Here is a 20,003-nt window from a genome sequence, read left to right as displayed (position 1 = left end):
TGAGGGTTCGGTGACCCCTCCTCAAGGGGGGGGTACTGTTGTGAATTCTGTGGCAGAGTTCACTCCTGTGGTCACAAGTGGTACTTCGGCTGATTCTCTCTGGGATCTCCCATTTGTGGAGGAAAGTGGTACTGCAGCTTCTGAGTTTTCTCCCTCAGGTGATCTGGTGAGCTCGTTAGCTTCTTCTCTACTTAACTCCACCTGATGCTTTGATTCATGCTTCCTGTCAATGTTCCAGTGTTGGACTGGTTTTTTCCCTGGATCATTCCTGTGGCCTGCTGCTCTGCAAAGCTAAGTTTTGCTTTTGTTATTTTGTTGCTATTTTTCTGTCCAGCTTGCTTTATTGTTTTTTTCTCGCATGCTGGAAGCTCTGAGACGCAGAGGGATGACCTCCGTACCGTTAGTCGGTGCGGAGGGTCTTTTTGTCCCCTCTGCGTGGTTATTTATAGGTTTTTGTGCTGACCGCAAAGTTATCTTCCCTATCCTCGTTCTATTCAGCTAGTCGGGCCTCACTTTGCTAAATCTGTTTCATCTCTATGTTTGTGTTTTCATCTTACTCACAGTCATTATATGTGGGGGGCTGCCTTTTCCTTTGGGGAATTTCTCTGAGGCAAGGTAGGCTTATTTTTCTATCTTCAGGAATAGCTAGTTTCTCAGGCTGTGACGAGGCGCCTAGGTTCTGGTCAGGAGCGCTCCACGGCTACCTTTAGTGTGGTTTGATAGGATCAGGGATTGCGGTCTGCAGAGTTCCCACGTCTCAGAGCTCGTTCTTAAATTTTGGGTGTTTGTCAGATCACTGTATGTGTTCTGACCGCTATGTCCATTGTGTTACTGAATTGGTTAACATAACAAAGAAGATCCAGAGGAGGGGACTAAGATGGCGACTTCCAGGACCCCGCATGGAGACGTCCCGGCCCAGCGCAGGGCTGTATCACCTGTGGCATCCCCGGAACCACCGACGCTGCAGGGATGGACCGGCGCGGAGCTGCCTGGAGGGAAACCCGGCGGGCAGATGCCTGAGGGCTGGGTGGCTGCCCAAGACCCCAAGCAGCGCCGGTCGCCCTGACCGAATACCACAGGTGGCGTCACGAAACCTTGACAAACTACCATCAACTCTTTTATTGGACGCCCCTTAGCAGGGTCACGGACCGGGTCCAGTCACCGTGACAACCCCAGAACTGAGACAGAGAGGACCGGTACCGAGTAACCTGTGGCCCTGTGTCTGGGGGCGCTCCACTTATATGTTATGAGATTTTCCTGATGTATCTTTTAAACTTATGTTACTGGCATAGTGGAAAAACATATTTTTTATGTCTACATTTTTACTGGATTTAGCAGGATAAAATATGGTAGTGTTTCTTCTTCACAGTATAGTGACGTTTAGTGGCCATGTGAATTGTAAAGGACACTCTTTTGGCCTCTGCCTGACGATGGGGCCCTATGGAAATGTTAACTGCATACATTGAGAACTTTCCATGTGTTCACGCAAAATTTAAACAGAAAAATGTTATGAACAGGCTATGTTCACATGAACATTACAATTCCCATACCAGTCACATCTGCAGCTCCGTGTTCTCATAATTAAAGAGTCTGAGCAAATCATAAAGAACATATTAGGCAAAACACCACAGATAACCAGTGAGGAAACAATCAGAATGGCATATTTACATCTTTAGGAAAAAGCATGCAAAATAGCTCTCTCGCAGAAGGCAAGAAACATGCAGATGTAGAATAAAAGTCAACTTCACTTAGAACAGTTGAATAAGTTAATGGAGAATGTGTCAAGTTTTTATTTTATTTTTGATCTTGGATTACAGATGTAGTGGTCACCCAGTAGTGAGAGGAAAAAAAGAAATCATGTTACTGTGCCACATTGTGTTATGTGTAAAGGTAAGATTTATATTTTCTAAGGACAGAAACACCTACAGCTAAAAAGTAGCTAATGAAGAAGCTAAGCTAAATATTCACCTACTCAGGGGTTACAATCCACCTTTCCACAAGAATTTCAACGTAGCTTAAGCTGTATAATAAAACATATCAGGCTATGCAGGACTGAAACTAGGAATTTCGGGACCCCTAGGAGACTCTGCCCAGGCTCCACCCCAGCTCCGCCTCCAACCTTTCACAGTCCCACTGCCCACTCATAGAAAAACTACACATCTGTACCACGCCCTCACCAATCACACATTAACAGTTCCCATCAAACACCAGATCACATACATAGCCAGACGCTTTTGTTTTGGCTAAAATATTTTTTTAAAGTGGCCGCCACGACAAGGTAGACTCTCTTGGCCGAGCTCTACTCTAACCTATTAAATATTTGTTAAAATATCCAATACTCTTTCTAGGTATATTTTTTATTTATGTTTCTTTAAGGGAATGTGTCAAATACAATTTTTTAAAATGAACAATAACACCACATACAAGGGGCAAATACCACCACACCATGGCTAGACCACATATTACCACATGGTGACCTATAATACCACATACAAGGGACAAATACCCCCACACCATGAACAGACCACATATTACCACCATATGGTGATCGAATAATACCACATACAATGAACAAATACCGCCACACCATGACCAGATCACAAATTACTACAACATAGTGACCGAATAATGCCACATACAACGGACAAATACAGCCACACCATGACCAGATCACATATTACCACCACATAGTGACCAAATACTACAATATTGATTATTAATAAAAAAATGCAAATGTTGCCATAAGCACCATTATACATAGGAGCTTTGTATATAGTACGCAGTGTATAGTGTCAGTGTACATGTAATACAGTGATCACCGGTGACATTATACCCAGGACCTCTGTATAGTATCAGTGTACAGGTAATACAGTGATCACCAGTAACATTGTACACAGGAGCTTTGTAGATAGTACACAGTGTATAGTGTCAGTGATCATCAGTGTCATTATACACAGTAGCTCTGTATATGGTGTCAGTGTACAGGTAATACAGTGATCACCAGTGACATTATACACAGGAGCTCTGTATATAATATACAGTTTATAGTGTGTGTATATGTAATACACTGACACACTGGTGACGTCTTTAGTTGAAGCCCTTCATCTTCGCTTTTCATCTTCATACAACACAGACCGCCATCACTTCTTCCACCCAGGATTCGTCTCTGCAGAAAATAACACAGTTATCTAGAGCACATTCCCCAACCTCTACATTACGCCAGATGAAGAAAAAAAGCAATTGTGTGGTCCTGCACTGTAACAGGACCTCTCCTACCTCACACTGAAAACAATATCCTCAAAAATAATATCTTTTAATTAGCCTTTACAGTAATAATATCCCACACTCTGGACCCCACATTTTATCCCATTCTGAACCCTACGTGTCTTCCCATTCTACCTCATTTCTCTCCATATTTCCCCCATGTCTTGCCATAGTGCCCCATAGTCATCCATAATAGTATAATGTACCACAAAGTCATATATGGCAGTATAATGCACCCCCATAGTAGTATAATGTACCCCATAGTCATATATTGTATAATGCAGCCCCATACCAGTATGATACACCCCATAGTATAATGCGCCCCCATAGCAGTATAATACACCCCCATAGCAGTGTAATGCACCCAATACCAGTATAATGCACCCCCATAACAGTATAATGCAACCCCATAGTAGTGTAATGCAGCTCCATAGCAGTATAATGCACCCCCATAGCGGTATAATGCACCTCCATAGCAGTATAATGCAACCCCATAGTGGTATAATGCACCCCCATAGTAGTATAATGCAGCCCCATAATAGTATGATGTACCCCCATAGTATTATAATACACCACCATAATAGTATAATGCACCCTCATAGCGGTATAATGCACCCCCATGGTGATATAATGCACCCCCATGGTAGTATAATGCACCTCCATGGTGGTATAATGCTCTCCCATGGTGGTATAATGCACCCCCAAAGAAGTATAATACACCCCCATAGTCATATATAGCATAATGCACCTCCATAGTAGTATAATGCACCACCATTGTATAATGCACCCCTTTATCATATATAGTATAATGCACCCCCATAGTAGTATAATGCACCCCATAGCAGTATAATGCACCCCCATAGCAGTATAATGCACCCCCTTAGTAGTATAATGCACCTCATAGTAGTATAATGCACCCCCTTGTTATAAATAGTATAATGCACCCCCATAGTAGTATAACGCACCCCCATAGCAGTATAATGCACCCTATAGAAGTATAATGCACCCCCTTAGTAGTATAATGCACCTCATAGTAGTATAATGCATCCCCTTGTCATAAATAGTATAATGCACCCCCATAGTAGTATAATGCAGCCCCATAGCAGTACAATGCAGCCCCATAGTAGTATAATGCACCCCATAGCGGTATAATGCATCCTATAGAAGTATAATGTACCCCTTTAGTAGTATAATGCACCTCATAGTAGTATAATGCACCCCCAAAGTATTATGCACCCCCTTGTCATATATAGTATAATGCAGCCCCATAGCAGTATAATGCAGCCCCATAGTAGTATAATGCACCCCCATAGTGGTATAATGCACCCTATAGAAGTACAATGCACCCCCTTAGTAGTATAATGCACCTCATAGTAGTATAATGCACCCCCTTGTCATAAATAGCATAATGCACCCCCAAAGCAGTATAATACACCCCCATGGCAGTATAATGCAGCCCCATAATAGTATAATGCAGCCCCATAGCAGTATAATGCAGCCCCATAGTAGTATAATGCACCCCATAGTAGTATAATGCACCCCCATTTTTTTTTTCACGAAAATTTTTACTTTAGACCCAAACATTTTTATTTTCACAGAGGTAACAGTAGAAAATGGACCCCAAAATTTGTTGTGAAATTTCTCCTAAATACACTTATACCTTACTAGATGGTGGCCCGATTCTAACGCCTCGGGTATTCTAGAATATGTATGTATATAGCAGCCACATAGTATATAACACAGGCCACGACATATTCTTGAATACCCGATGCGTTAGTACAGGCCACGCAGTATATAACAGTGGCCACGCAGTATATAACACAGGCCAAACAGTATATAACACAGCCACGCAGTATATAACATTGCCCACATAGTATATAACACTGGCCACGTAGTATACAGCAGCCATGCAGTATATAACGCAGCCCACACAGTATATAACATTGCTCACATCTACTATATAATTGTCTAAGGGTTACTTCCGTCTTTCTGTCTGTCCTTCTGTCTGTCACGGATATTCATTGGTCGTGGCCTCTGTCTGTCATGGCAAAACGCCCACGACCATTGCCACGACCAATCAGCGACGCATCATCAATAGTAAAAAGTTGGTCACACAGGGTTAATAGCTGCGTTAATGGAATGCGTTACACCGCGGCATAACGTGGTCCATTAACGCTGCCATGAACCCTGTGTGGGGGCTGAATGGAGGGGAGTATGGAGCGGGCACTGACTGCGGGGAAGAAGGAGCGGCCATTTTGCCTGTGCCCGTCGCTGATTGGTCGTGGCAATGGTCGTGGGCGTTTTGCCACGACCAATCAGCGACTTGGATTTCCACGACAGAGACCGCGACCAATGAATATCCGTGACAGACAGACAGAAAGACAGACAGACAGAGACGGAAGTGACCCATAGACAATTATATAGTAGATTTGTGGGGGAAATCTACTGTTTGGGCACCACGCAGGGCTTGGAAAGGAAGGTGCACCATTTGACTTTTTGAATGAAAAATTTGTTTGAATAATTAGCGGACACCATGTCGCGTTTGGAGACCCCCTGATGTGTGTAAACAGACGCCATGTCGTGTGTGGAAACCCCCACAAGTGACCCCATTTTGGAAACCACACCCCTCAAGGATTTTATCTAGGGGTATATTGAGCATTTTGACCCCACAGGTACAACACAGAATTTGATAACATTAGGTCGTCATATTGAATATGTTGTCATTAGTGTTGAGCGCATGTGCTCTCTACTCCAGTTTGCATTGGGTGCTCGGGTATACACCAAATATCACAGGTGCTCGAGTGCCATGCTCGAGTCCCTGCCCCACATGTTTTGCGGCTGTTAGATACCCCCCAAAAAATGCAGAGATCCGCGATGCTCTGTGCAGCATACAAAAGCACCCAATGCAATCTCGCGTAGCGAGCACTTGCGCTTAACACTAGCCATCATATCATCACTTTTTTTTACTTTAAAAAAAAAACAAAACACAATTCTAACCCTAACACAAACCTAACCCCAACCCTAAACCTAACCCTAAACCTAACACAACCATAAGGCCGGGATCAGACATGCAAGAAATAAGGCCGAGTCTCGTATGTTAATACCCGGCATTAAGTGACGGCGGCAATGCCAGGTATTAACATGCGAGACTCTTCCGTATTTCTCACATGTGTGATCCCGGCCTAACCCTAATCCCAACCCTAAACCTAACACAACCATAACCCTAACACAACCCTAACCTCAACTCTAACACAAACACAACCCTAACCACAGCCCTGAACCCAACTGCAAAGAATGGATAAAAATATATATATTTTATTATTTTTATCTAACTAACGGGGTGACGAAGGGGGATTTGATTTACGATTTTTTTTTTATTTTGATCACAGTGATCAAAAGGAGTCAATAGGAAAACTTTCTTATTGTTGGCGGTAATGACTGTCAGATCTCGGCGGGCGCACTGCGCATATACCTGTCTTTTGTTTTTCCAGGAAGATGACACCGGGGGACGGATTAGGAGGGTCCGGGGATGACGGAAGTAAAAGGTGGCATAATTTCTCTCATCTTTGACATGTGTATCATGTCAGAAGAGAGAAAGAAATAATTGAAACAGCTGCACACTTTTTTTTTTATCTGATTTTGTGATCGCCAAAAAATCCATCCCTGATAATGTTCTTTGGGGTCTCAGCTATCCCGATAGCTGAGACCCCGGAGATTTTGGGGGACGCTACAGCCTTATTCCCGATAACCGTTTTAAAACGGCAATGAAGGAATAAGTATCCTTAACGGCAGCCATTTTAAAGCGTATCGGCAGTAGTTAAGGGTTTAATGTCAGTTTTATAGCTTGGATTGTTCTGGATGCAATGATACCAATTGTTCAATTTTTTTCATAAAACCTATATTTTTTCATGGCAAAACACTTTTTCAAGTTGTATTGAACTTTTTTTTAACTTAGTGCTGCTATGTGGCTTGTACATTTTACACTTTCATTGCTGGTATAATGCACTATGAAACATTTGCATTGCTGTGCAATAAGTGCTGTCTGTTTTGGGCTAAGGCGACAGGACGACATTGCCCTGAACACCAGTCGCACTGCCGAAGTTTGTTATGTGTGACTGCTACACAGAGCATGGCATGTTTGGCACACCATGAATATACTGTCCATATAGAAGTCTAAAATATGCAACTGCCATCCCCACGAGTCTAGCACAGGTTATAGCCTTATCATGGGCTTTGTCTATAATGCTTATAGGGTACCAGTGTGTCCCTTTTTAAATGTTTTTAAATGTTAGTGTCTTTTGTTAAATTGTAATAAAGCTGTGTTTACCTTTTGGTCAAATCCCTGTGTCTTGGTGATCCCCATTTGAATGGCCTATTCTGTTTCTTGTTTCAAATGTGTATGTGTTTAATAGGTCAGGGTTAGGATCCCATTGTTCATCTTACTGTGGTGCCCCCTAAAGTTATTTGTTTTGTGGGGGTGTGACTGCTACCTCACAGCACAATACAAGTGAATGGGGTCACATTACAACCTCAAGGGTACTGTGACAAGCATGTCGCAAAAAGTCCAATTGCGTCAGATGTTTTGCGACTTGCACCCTCAAGGTCACAACACCACTTCATTCACTTGTATTGTGCTGCGCTGTTACTGTCCCACATCGTGAACTTTGACATATGGCCTGTTAGGCCTCGTTTATGACAGGAAAATAAACCCTGAGGTAATTACTTGGCCATTGCAAACACCAGAAACCTCATGAGTATTAGCGTTCCGGACAGACATTACTTTATACAGGTAGTAACCATTATTTACATAAGACAGGAAAACCTCCCTGAAGTGACCCTCCGCTTCCAACAGTAAATTAACCTATAGATTTCTATTGTATAGGCAATACTCTATATATGACTTCTGCCTTGTTGCCGCTCCTTCTGTATCTGATGTGTGCCCTGGTCCCTACCCAAAATGGCCGCTGCAGAGGTATTGGAAGCGCTCTAGAAAGTACAACCATGTCTCCAGTTTGTCTGGTCTGTAAATCGTATCAGACTAGTGCATGCTGCAAATACAGTATCTTCTGTGTGAAAAAAATACCCATGTAAACCAACAAATATGCCAACATTGGGTCTGTAATCTGTATGTTTCCATATGAATCAAAAATATGTTCATTTGCACAAACCCTTACTTGGGAAGACGTTACATATTTCAAGGATAGCTTTAAGGTACTTTTTTTTATATGGATTTTAAAGCAGATCTACATCTAAAATCCAGATAAGAGTTTCTATATAGCATTTGAAGCTTTTTTTTATATGGATTTTCAATCAGATATGCTTCTAAATCCACCAAAAATCTTAGTGTGAACATTTTCACCCTAAATAGTAAATAATCGGTAATAAAGATATGATGCTTAAAAAACACTATCGTTTATGAAATAAATATACAAAACATGATTACAAGTTTTACAGAAATTCAGAGGCAAATAAATACAACAGTGCTAGAAATATCTCTTTTATCTGCATTCTCGAGGTGTCGTATGTTTCCTATTATTGCAGAAAAAACGGCTGAATCTTCCATTAATCCGCATATGTCTTTAAGCAGCATTTTTGGTTCCTGAAAGTAAAAGCAGACATCATTTAGGAAAACAAATAAGAATGTCTGAATGAGGCTGTATTTAATGACAGCAAGCATAGATTTAGGAGATTACCTGCAAAGTCTAGTAAAGCATTCAGTATCATCTCTGCAAGATGCACCAACTGGCCGCATGGACATTGTTCTCCAGAAAGGTGTCATTCTCTTTGCTCTCCCCAATGTTTTGGGGTAGTCATTATCTAGCGGAGCTGCATGTAGCTGGGGAGATAAGTAATATAACGTTACATAAACCTTTTATATTTAACTACAAACAGTAATGGAATTTTAATTTTTTAAAGTTGCTATGAAGTTAAAAAAAAAACATAAGGAATTAAACATTTCCCACCTTCTCAATAACCTACAGTTCCCGCGTTGTGACTCTGGTGCTTCCTGCCATCAATCATTTGACTGTTGTAGCTAATATCTGGCTTTAGCAACCACATCCCATATATGCAAACGTCACTATAAGGCTAGTGATTGGCTGCAGCCGTCATGTGACTGTTGGACAAGACATCATCACTTCCAGTAGTGTGGAACCACCAAAGTGGCGGGACTGGAGTGGCAAGCAATAATAAAACCATGACACCTGATCAGTCACTGCATGGAAGGAGACATTATCAGGGGGCTAGCTTGTATGGCAAGTCAGTAGTGTCCCAGAAAGAAAGGGCAAGTACTCGGGAGCTGCATCTCAGGCCTCTTTCACACCTCCGTGTCTCCGGTACGGTGAAAGTTTTCACACGTACCGGAGACACGTACACACATAGAGCCATTCAAATGAATGGGTCTGTGCACATGTCAGTGTGTTTCCACGGACTGTGTGTCCATGTGCCCAACACGTAGACATGTCCCGCACACGTGCACACGGAGAACACACATTGATGTCCTCCATGTGACACGCATCGGCGCCGGGGAAGAAGCACTACAGTAAGCGCTGTTTTCCGGCGGCAGGTGCTGAGGATGCTGTCATTATTATCCGCTGCTCTGCTGGCGACTGGCACGAGCAGAGGAGAATGATGAGAGTTATATTAAAGTCAGAACGATGACAGCAGGTGGGGGCTTTTGGCACTCTTACTCCTATCATCCGTCAGCTGCCGCTAATAACAGTGACAGCAGGAGAGGATAATCGGGGTATTCCACAGCCGCGGCCTGCAATCTAACGAAATAAATGAATGAAAAATCTGATGTGGGTTCCCACTATTTTCTTGAACCAACCAGGCAAACTCACAGCTGGGGGCTGCAACCCTCAACTGTCAGCTTCAGCAAGGTTGGTTATCAAGAATAGAGGGGTCCCCACGCTGTGTTTTTAAATTATTTAAAAAATGAAAAGTGAGTGCCATTTTGTTGCCATGTAATGGGGACCCCATGGTTGCTGGAAAACAATGGTTTGTACTTGGCAAAAATGTCTTAATGTCCCAGCTTGAGAAAGAAAAACAAAACCATAAAAAGGAAATTATGCAGATGATTGTAATCCAAAAGATCACCACTCAAAGGGTCTATATAAATAAATATATAAACAATCAATAAAACATATATTGTAGAAATAGGTGATTTTGCATAACTTATCTGGAGTAAGTTAATACAATAATCAGCTTTTATCGGATATGACCTGAGTAATAACATGTCATTAGTACATGAAGACATTTAGGGTATGTGCATACGGCTTTTCTTTCAGGCAAATTCTGCCTTGAACCTGCCTGAAAAAAAAAAGCTAAAAAACACCTGATAGAGTGAAGATATGACAGGTGCAGACGAGCGTATTTTCAGGTTTGAGTGCGATCTGACAAAATATCATATTGCACCTGATCAATGCTATGCTATGGGGCCATGCAATTTTTATCTCGGACAGTCCTGATATTCGGATCACATTCAGCCATGCAAATCAATGAGTTATTTGGAAACATCAGACTCCACTCAAATGACATCTGAATGCCGTTTGATTTCCATCAGAAAATCGAAGAAAATCGGAACACACTATGCTGAAACTCTGATCAGGGTTTGATCAGAATTCCATTTGCATAATTGGCCCGATTCACTCAGATGAGGAGATTCTCCGACATGCCCTCCTGCACAGCAATGTCAAAATGACTTGCTGTGCATAAATTTCCACTTTTTGATCTGCTTTTAACAGTTTCAAGCTTCAAAAGCCATGAAACCACTAAAAGAAGTGACCTGACCATTCTTCGGGTGGCTTCTGCTTTGAAATAGCCGCCATGTTAAATGAGGGATAAAAAAATTGCTGGCGTTCATAAAGACACTTCAGAGACAACAGTGCCAACATTTTGTTAAAGAGTCTAAACGATGCAAGTACGAAGAGATGTGTGTTCATACAGACTTGAGGAAATAAGTTTTGGAGAAGTTTTTAGGAGGATTTGAAGATCTTGCTCAGCAAAGAGTACCTGTGAACACACAACTGGGGGGACGTTTTCGAAGACTGCTATATTTATACAGCAATTTTAATGAAGTACCATTGGACAAAATTGTGACAATTTTTTATTTTTTTTTGTTGCACCCATGGTCGAGCTGGATTTGAAAAATGGATCAGAGTAGTGCATGCTGCGATTTTAACACATGAACCACGTGATCTACCCCGTTGACTTACAATGGTTGGTGTGCTATCGGTAACCTATCAGTTTGGCATACGGACAGCACATGATGTAAAACCTGAACAATCTCTAAGGGGGCAAAAACAAAGTTAAGACGGGGGAAAAAAAATTTACTGACTTTTGTGCAACACATATATATGACAAAATCTGCTATTTTTTTTACACCAAAAAAATTTGCACGAGTTTCTTAATAATTGATCCTCACAATGTCTGGTTATAGTTTGGTAGCATTTATGAAACACATTTACAACTTTGGGATGTCCACATACAGATCCCTGCAAAAAGGAATGTGAAGCAATTATCGATCCTTACATTCCAGACAACCTGGGCTCACCTGGAGTATCAACAAGATACAAAGCACAAAAATAGCCGTCCACTTCCCGAGCTGTAGACTCATGGCTAGACGATCCTGGAAAGCCTGCTGCTGCACTGAGGAAGCATCTTGCTTCCTGCCCGATATTTTATAGATAAAGCTCAGAAAAGATTGCGTCATTTGTATCCTAAGAGGCTAAAGTGCAATGGATACATTTAATAAGTTAATGACTAGCGACACACGCTATTAACACCGCCAGCATTACTCAATGTCTTCAGAAATGTTGTCGGGGTCATGGGATTGTCACTCACCCTTTGGCTTCTAGATTTTAGAACCATTTCAATTTATGATGGACTTCGAAAAATATATTTAGGATATGTTCACACAGAGTCTTTTGATGTGGATTTTTCTGGCTCAAAAATCCGTGTTAAAAAATCCCCTGAAAAATGTTGCTGCTTGTTCTGTTTGTTTTTTTTTTTTCTTGCAGTATTTTTTTTTCTATTCAATTAATTCAGAAGTCAAATTTGGACCCTATTGATATGTTGCTTCTTTTAACAAATCAAATTAAAGGTGACCTTCAAGCTCAAGGAACATCAGTGTCAGATCGCACCATCTGTCGTTGTATGAGCCAAAGTGGACTTCATGGGATATGACCAAGGAGGACACCATTGTTGAAAAAAAATCCTAAAAAAGCCAGACTGGAATTTGCCAAACTACAAGTTGACAAGCCACAAAGCTTCTGTGAGAATGTCCTATGGACAGATGAGACAAAAACTGAACTTTTTGGCAAGGCACATCAGCCCTATGTTCACAGACGGAAAAATGAAGCATATCAAGAAAAGAACACTGTCCCTACTGTGGAACATGGAGGAGGCTCTGTTATGCTCTGGGGCTGCTTTGGCACAGAATGTCTAGAATCTGTGCAGTTTACGATGAAATCTCAAGACTATCAAGGGATTCTAGAGAGAAATGTGCTGCCCATTGTCAGAAAGCTTGGTCTAAGTCGCAGGTCATGGCTCTTGCAACAGGATAATGACCCAAAACACAGCTAAAAACACCCAAGAATGGCTAAGAGGAAAACATTGGACTATTCTGAAGTGGGCTTCTATGAGCTGGAAAGAGCTGAAACATGTCGTCTGGAAAAGGCAAACTTCAAACATGAGACAACTGGAGCAGTTTGCTCTTGAGCAGTGGGCCACAATACCTGTCGAGAGGTGAAGAAGTCTCATTGACAGTTACAGGAGTCGTTTGATTGCAGTGATTGCCTCAAAAGGTTGTGCAACAAAATATTAAGTTAAGGGTACCATCATTTCTCTCCAGGTCTATTTCATAAGTTTTATTTATTTTTTTAATTCTGTGGAAGCTTTGGTTGAAAAGCAATGTCTGACTTTCATTTGTTCATTTTCATAGATCTTGTATTTATTATTACTTTTTCAGATTCAAGTTATTTCTGTGACCATTGTGAGTTTTTCTGTCATTAAACGAGGGGTACCAACAATTTTGAGCACGTGTGTAAGTACATGTAGCAGTTAGTTAATCCACGGATGCATATGCGCAAATACACCCATATTTCACCACATATGCATCTTTGGTAGATGATTAACTAACTGCTACATGTACTTATATATACGGTACCTATTGAAATGGAAATAGATCTTGGTGTTGATATTTACACACCCCCACATTTGTATGTCCGTTTTGATGTTGTGCATTTTCCCGGATTGTATTATATGCTATCTATATGAAAGATTTCATAAAAATGATATATTTATTAATTAAAAGTGTGATACATTATTCTTGTAGAAATATTATTCTTTTAATATATGGAAAAAAAACACATGGAGAAAAACAGCACTATGTACACTATAGTAATGTTTTCCCATTGAAATTTATAAGAAGCTTAGTAAAAGAAATTTTTCATGGGGATTTTGTAGCAGAAACCTCTCCAAAATCCATATAAAAAACCTCAGCATGTACATACCCCTATACTAGACACTTATTTCTGAATAAACCCCATGATGGTAAAAAGATCCATAAAACTTCATCATATACAAACAAAAGGAGGTTTTTGATATTTTTTTATGTGTACAACTGGAGCAAAAAGAGTGCAAAGTCTTCTGCTTATCTTCAATTCAGACAAATTTATATATTTAGGAATGCAACCTTTAAAAATGTTGTAATTTTTTTTTTTTTTTGCAGAATTCCACTCCAATAGGTGGGCATGAAAACTGAGGGAAAATCTCTACTATATTTTAAGGCCGGGTGCCCACAATCCGGAACTAGCAGCGCTTTGAATACAGTACATGCCTGCTGTGTCCAAAGCGCTGCCGTCTATTGAACGCAGATGAGTCTGCAGGTGATCTCTGAACCGTGCGCATTCACCGCGCTTAATATATTCTATTGGTGACATTTCTCTTGCATAGACTAGTGTATCCACAAGATAAATATACATGCAGCGGTCTGGAGAGACGCGCCACATGTCAGTCTCCGCAGGTGATCCGCCAGCGTCTGTGGACGCATAGTGGGCATGAGATTTCTTGAAATTCCATCCACTATGCTGTAAGATCTGGCCTCTGTGAGTTTGGCGCTCCATAAGTACAGTGTCAAACCCGCAGCAATTACTGATCATGTGCACATAAGGGTTTGTCAGGGGTTGTTCAAGTCCACATCAAAAGTGTCCAAATCATTTGAACAGGGCACCAGCACAATGAATGCTGATCATGCAGTTGTGCTGCCAAGTATGTGCATATCTTCCATCTTTTGTAACTTCTTTTAACCCCTGACCATTCTTCAGTTTTCATTATTTTGTATATAAAGTTTAAAAAATTAAAAAAAAGGTACCGCTAGCAAAGTCGTTGCAATAATGATTAGAAAGAAGACAAAAAACAATTCAGGGAAAAACATTGCCGGCGTTTTCCTTACTTGACTTCTTCTTCAAAAACTATACATGCACATAAAAGATGCTATGTGCACATACCCTTAGGCTTTCTACTGAATTTTTTGAGCAGAAACTGAACAAAAACTCTAAAGTTGTTGGGGAGTTTTTAAATTTGGAGGAGGATTTAGAGCATTTTCACTCAGTTTCTGTTACAAAAAGCACTTGAAAAACTCCATATTCAGCGTATCTTAGATACCAGTGCACCTGGTGTAGGTTTCCGAACACTGGAGCAGTTCAAATAAGTGATATAAAACAGAACAAGTGCACAGCAATGTCATTTGAGTTTGCTGTGCATTTTCCTCATTTTATAGGGACACTTTTTGTGGCTTTTGAATAAGCCATCATGTGCTCATAACCTAAAACAGTTTTCAGCTATGTTTTAGTGTATGGTGCTTTTTTTGCTTCTACTCCATTAAGTGCATACTACATAAACACACTGCAGTAAGTGAATACCTAGTAAAAAAATGTAAAAACATAGTGTACCTAGTATTAAGCAAAAAAAACGTAAAAGCCATGCCACGTTTTTTTGTAGGATATATTCCAATAACTGGACAAATCTGGAGCTTTTTCATGCATACATGCCTCAATAATTGGCAGGTTGCTTTTTTCACGCTGAATCTTCTTCAAAATCTGCATTAAAATGTTAGCGTAGGAAACCTGAAGTGTTTTGTTTTTTTTGTGCGCGCTATTCTTTTGTTGCTATTTTGTGTAAATTTTTATTTTAATGGAGATTATTTGTTTTTGCTCCAACATCATCATCATGAAAATTACTATGTGGCAGTTTTTGGTGAAGATATTGAGCTGAAGCAGGGGTGGGGAATCTTTTTTCTGTCAGGGGGCTTTATGTTTATTTATACCATCCTTCGGGAGCTGTACAAAATTATCATCTTTGAATTTATCCTGCTATATTTGGTCAAATATTTAATTACCCGACCCCTAATGTGATGGCTGGAACTGCTACTCTCTTTTGCGACAATGTTAGGTGGCATTGATGATGTTGTTACTGCTTTTTCAGATTTGCATCTGTCTGGAGCACGGTCAACTCTTTGCAATGAATTCTGAAAAAACTCACAGTAGTAAGTTCTGAACACAGGTGTATGTAACACTGCAGGTCTCCTCACAGTAGGAAATTCATCACTGCTCAAGTAACATTTATAGAACTCAAGAGGTAAGAGGTCTATATGTCCCATAGGGAACACCAAGACTGCTGTATATATATCACACAGGATACACCAAGACTGCTCTATATATCTTACATAGGATACACAGACTAATGTATATACCGTATTTTTCAGACCATAAGACACACCGGACCATAAGACGCACCTAGGTTTTAGAGGAGGAAATTAGGGGAAAAAAATGAAAGCAAAAAAATGGTAAACTCTGTACTTAATATCCCCTATCCTGGTATATATGGTCTCCTCATCCCAATTCTGATACACATGGCCCCACATCCCTATCCTGGTATACATGGCCCCCTCATCCCTATCCTGGTATGCATTGCCCCATTCTTATCCTGGTATGATTGGCACCATCCCGATCCTTGTATGCACAGTCCTATCCCAGTCCTGGTATGATTGGCCCCATCCTTATCCTGGTATGATTGGCCCCATCACGGTCCTGGTATGATTGGCCCCATCCTTATCCTGGTATGATTGGCCCCATCACGGTCCTGGTATGATTGGCCCCATCTTTATCCTGATATGATTGGCCTCATCACGGTCCTGGTTTGATTGGCCCCATCCTTATCCTGGTATGATTGGCCCCATCACAGTCCTGGTTTGATTGGTCCCATCCTTATTCTGGTATGATTGTCCCCATCAAGGTCCTGGTATGATTGGTCCCATCCTTTTTCTGGTATTAATGGCCCCATCCTGTTCCTGATATGATTGGTCCCATCCTTTTTGTGGTATAAATGGCCCCATCCTGTTCCTGGTATGATTGTTCCATCCTTTTATCTGTTATAATTGGCCTCATCCCATTCCCGATATGCATGGCCCCATCAAGAAAGATTAAAAAAACAAACAAACATTACATTCACCTACACGGTGCCCCCTCGCAGAGTCCTTCTCCGCTGCCAGCAGCTGCTTAATGCTTGTAAGCAGTGCATGGCAGGGATGTCATGCACTGCTCACAAGCAGAGAACAACTGCCAGAATACTCACCGGGACAGTTCATCGCAGAGAGCGGTGAGTATCCATTCCTCTTTAATAGCACGCAGTGTCAGCCAGCGGCTTCCTGTTGCTGCGGTGGTCACGTGTGCCGATACTTAAAGGGAGCCTGTCACCCCGTTTTTTCAGATTGAGATAAAAATACTGTTAAATAGGGCCTGCGCTGTGCGTTACAATAGTGTATGTAGTGTCCCCTGATTCCCCACCTATGCTGCGAAATACATTACCAAAGTCGCCGTTTTCGCCTGTCAATCAGGCTGGTCAGGTCGGGTGGGCGTGGTGACATCGCTGTTTCTTCCCCAGCTTTCCGTTGGTGGCGTAGTGGTGTGCGCATGTCCAAGTGCCGAATCCACTGCGCGCAGGTGAAAAAAGAGCGCGCGATCTGCGCTATAACCCTTGTCATCGGTGGGGGCAGCCATCTTCCTGAGGCCACGCGTGCGCAGATGGAGTGCTCTGCTGCACGGGGCTTCAGGAAAATGGCCACGGGATGCCGTGCGTGCGCAGATGGAGATCGCGGCGGCCATTTTCCTGAAGCCGAGATGCATATTAGTGCCCCACTCACCATACCACCATGTGCTGAATTACTCCCCGAATAATTATTGACACCTGATAAAATATATATAGTAAGGCTCCAGGTAATCCACTCAGGCTAGTACTATCCACCATCTTAGGTAATATAAAAAAGCGCTCAGTGGGTATAACCCGATCCTGCAAACATATGAGGGGGACAATATACAGAAAAAGGGGTGGATATATCAGGAAGGACAGCATGCACAGATTATATGTGCAACAAGGAAAATAACCTGGAGACCCAGGATCTAACATGTACTCAAAGTCTGTATACATGATAAGCATGCTGCGCAGAGATGGAGCCTTTTCTCATAAATCGCATATGTCACGGGTTCCTTCTCTGGTATCACACAATCAACAGAGCAAGAGAATAGTGAACAATTCCAAGACCTTTATTTAGGCAAAACACGAAAGGTCCATATATACGATCCATCACACTGAGGATAAAAAATGGTCCATATGCTTCCCCTTCTCTCTGATGTGCTCTGTTCACCTTAAGGTACCGTCACATTTAGCGACGCTGCAGCGATACCGACAACGATGTCGATCGCTGCAGCGTCGCTGTTTGGTCGCTGGAGAGCTGTCACACAGACAGCTCTCCAGCGACCAACGATCCCGAGGTCCCCGAGTAACCAGGGTAAACATCAGGTTACTAAGCGCAGGGCCGCGCTTAGTAACCCGATGTTTACCCTGGTTACCAGCGTAAAAGTAAAAAAAACAAACAGTACATACTTACCTGCCGCTGTCTGTCCCCGGCGCTCAGCTTCTCTGCACTCCTCCTGCACTGACTGTGAGCACAGCGGCCGGAAAGCAGAGCGGTGACGTCACCGCTCTGCTTTCCAGCTGACCGACGCTCACAGCCAGTGCAGGAAGCAGAGCGCCGGGGACAGACAGCGGTAGGTAAGTATGTACTGTTTTTTCTTTTACTTTTACGCTGGTAACCAGGGTAAACATCGGGTTACTAAGCGCGGCCCTGCGCTTAGTAACCCGATGTTTACCCTGGTTACCAGTGAAGACATCGCTGAATCGGTGTCACACACGCCGATTCAGCGATGTCTGCAGGGAGTCCAGCGACGAAATAAAGTTCTGGACTTTCCTCAGCGACCAACGATCTCCCAGCAGGGGCCTGATCGTTGGTCGCTGTCACACATAACGATTTCCTTAACGATATCGTTGCTACATCACAAAAAGCAACGATATCGTTAACGATATCGTTATGTGTGAAGGTACCTTTATTCCACACAAGACTGATCTGTGTCTCACCTCACTGATATTTACAAGTCTCCCTCCTCCTTCACAGGTCAGGAGGGGGAAGGTCTCAGGGCTTATTGTTTCAGCAAGTTAGGTCAACATGTGATTAGCATACAATACAATACTGTGGGGGCTGATATCAGGTGGCAGCAAAAGCCATTCAATTCAATTAGCAAATAACTCCTTCTACAAGAGAACACCATGAAAATAAGTAAAATAGAAATATACACAAAATGATACCCACATAGCATATCACACCATCACAACATATATATAGTGAGTGACCTGGTTATGCTGGATCTGTACACCCAGCATCATCAGACTGTACTGTAGCAGAGATGAGGTCACATACAGGTCACCAGACTCCAAAAATGGGAAGGGAGGGAATCAGCACACAGCAGCATGCAATGTACAGACATGAAGTGCAGCCTCTTACCGTTATATATATATATATGTATATATATATATATATATACAGTGTATATATACCATCCCGTTACTGCTCCCTCTTACCAGTTCCTGAAAGTGCCCAGCTCCATGCTAGCAATAGCAGACACTGTATGTATCAATGCTCTGACCTATCACACATATACCCAAAACTCATGAAGACTCTGTATAATACAGCAGAAATAAGACACAACAGCCATGTCTGTCAGCAGGTCACACAGGAGCTGTCTCTGCAGTGTGTGAGGCAACTTGTAACAGACCCATGAAGGAACATGGCAGCTACATGAATCTCTGAGGTAATATTACTTCCAAATAAGATGTAAGAGCTGAGACTACACTAATACCTGATGAATGTGGAGTAGTATATCAGCCATGTCTGCAGGGAGGTACACATGAGGGAACATGGCGGCTACATGAATTTCTGAGGTAAAATTGATCCCATATATGATTTAGAAGCTGATACTACACTAATACATGATGTGTGAGGTGAATGTACTCCTATAAGCTATAATGTGAAATGATAACCCCAGTATTATACTCCCTGAAACTGCAGACATGTTTCCTCCTGTCCAGAGTTGCCTCCCCTATATAAGCCCCACCCTCCTCACAGTAATACACCAGCCACAAACATCAAAACTCCTTCCTCTTAAAGCAACAACACTCTTGTTTAAAATCTACACCGCAAAACAAACAAAAGCTGCAGGAGTTCTCAGTCCACCCATCCCCAAGTCATGTCCACCTCCGTCTAGTCTCCGCTAGTTTCTGCCAGAGAGATAGGAGGAGAACCAGGAGAGAACGGTGTCCTTAAGGCCGATGGAGCGGAGCATAGT

The 20,003-nt window shown here is 42.0% G+C and overlaps 1 protein-coding gene across 1 annotated transcript; it reads right to left on the bottom strand.

Annotated features, from left to right (window-relative positions):
- Nucleotides 1-8,654: 8,654 nt before the first annotated feature.
- LEAP2 (liver enriched antimicrobial peptide 2) lies at nt 8,655-11,930 on the bottom strand. Its single transcript, XM_069761988.1, has 3 exons — nt 11,819-11,930; nt 8,958-9,100; nt 8,655-8,863 (listed from the first exon to the last, which is right to left on the bottom strand). The coding sequence occupies exons 1-3, from the start codon at nt 11,879-11,881 to the stop codon at nt 8,827-8,829; spliced, it is 243 nt and encodes an 80-aa protein (XP_069618089.1). The 5' UTR covers nt 11,882-11,930; the 3' UTR covers nt 8,655-8,826.
- Between the last annotated feature and the right edge of the window lie 8,073 nt (nt 11,931-20,003).

This window comes from Ranitomeya imitator, chromosome 4 (assembly GCF_032444005.1).
Source record: "Ranitomeya imitator isolate aRanImi1 chromosome 4, aRanImi1.pri, whole genome shotgun sequence".
In the NCBI taxonomy this organism is placed as follows: Eukaryota; Metazoa; Chordata; class Amphibia; order Anura; family Dendrobatidae; genus Ranitomeya; species Ranitomeya imitator.
The sequence above is the reverse complement of the archived record's forward strand: the minus strand, read 5'-3'. Positions and strand labels throughout refer to the sequence as shown.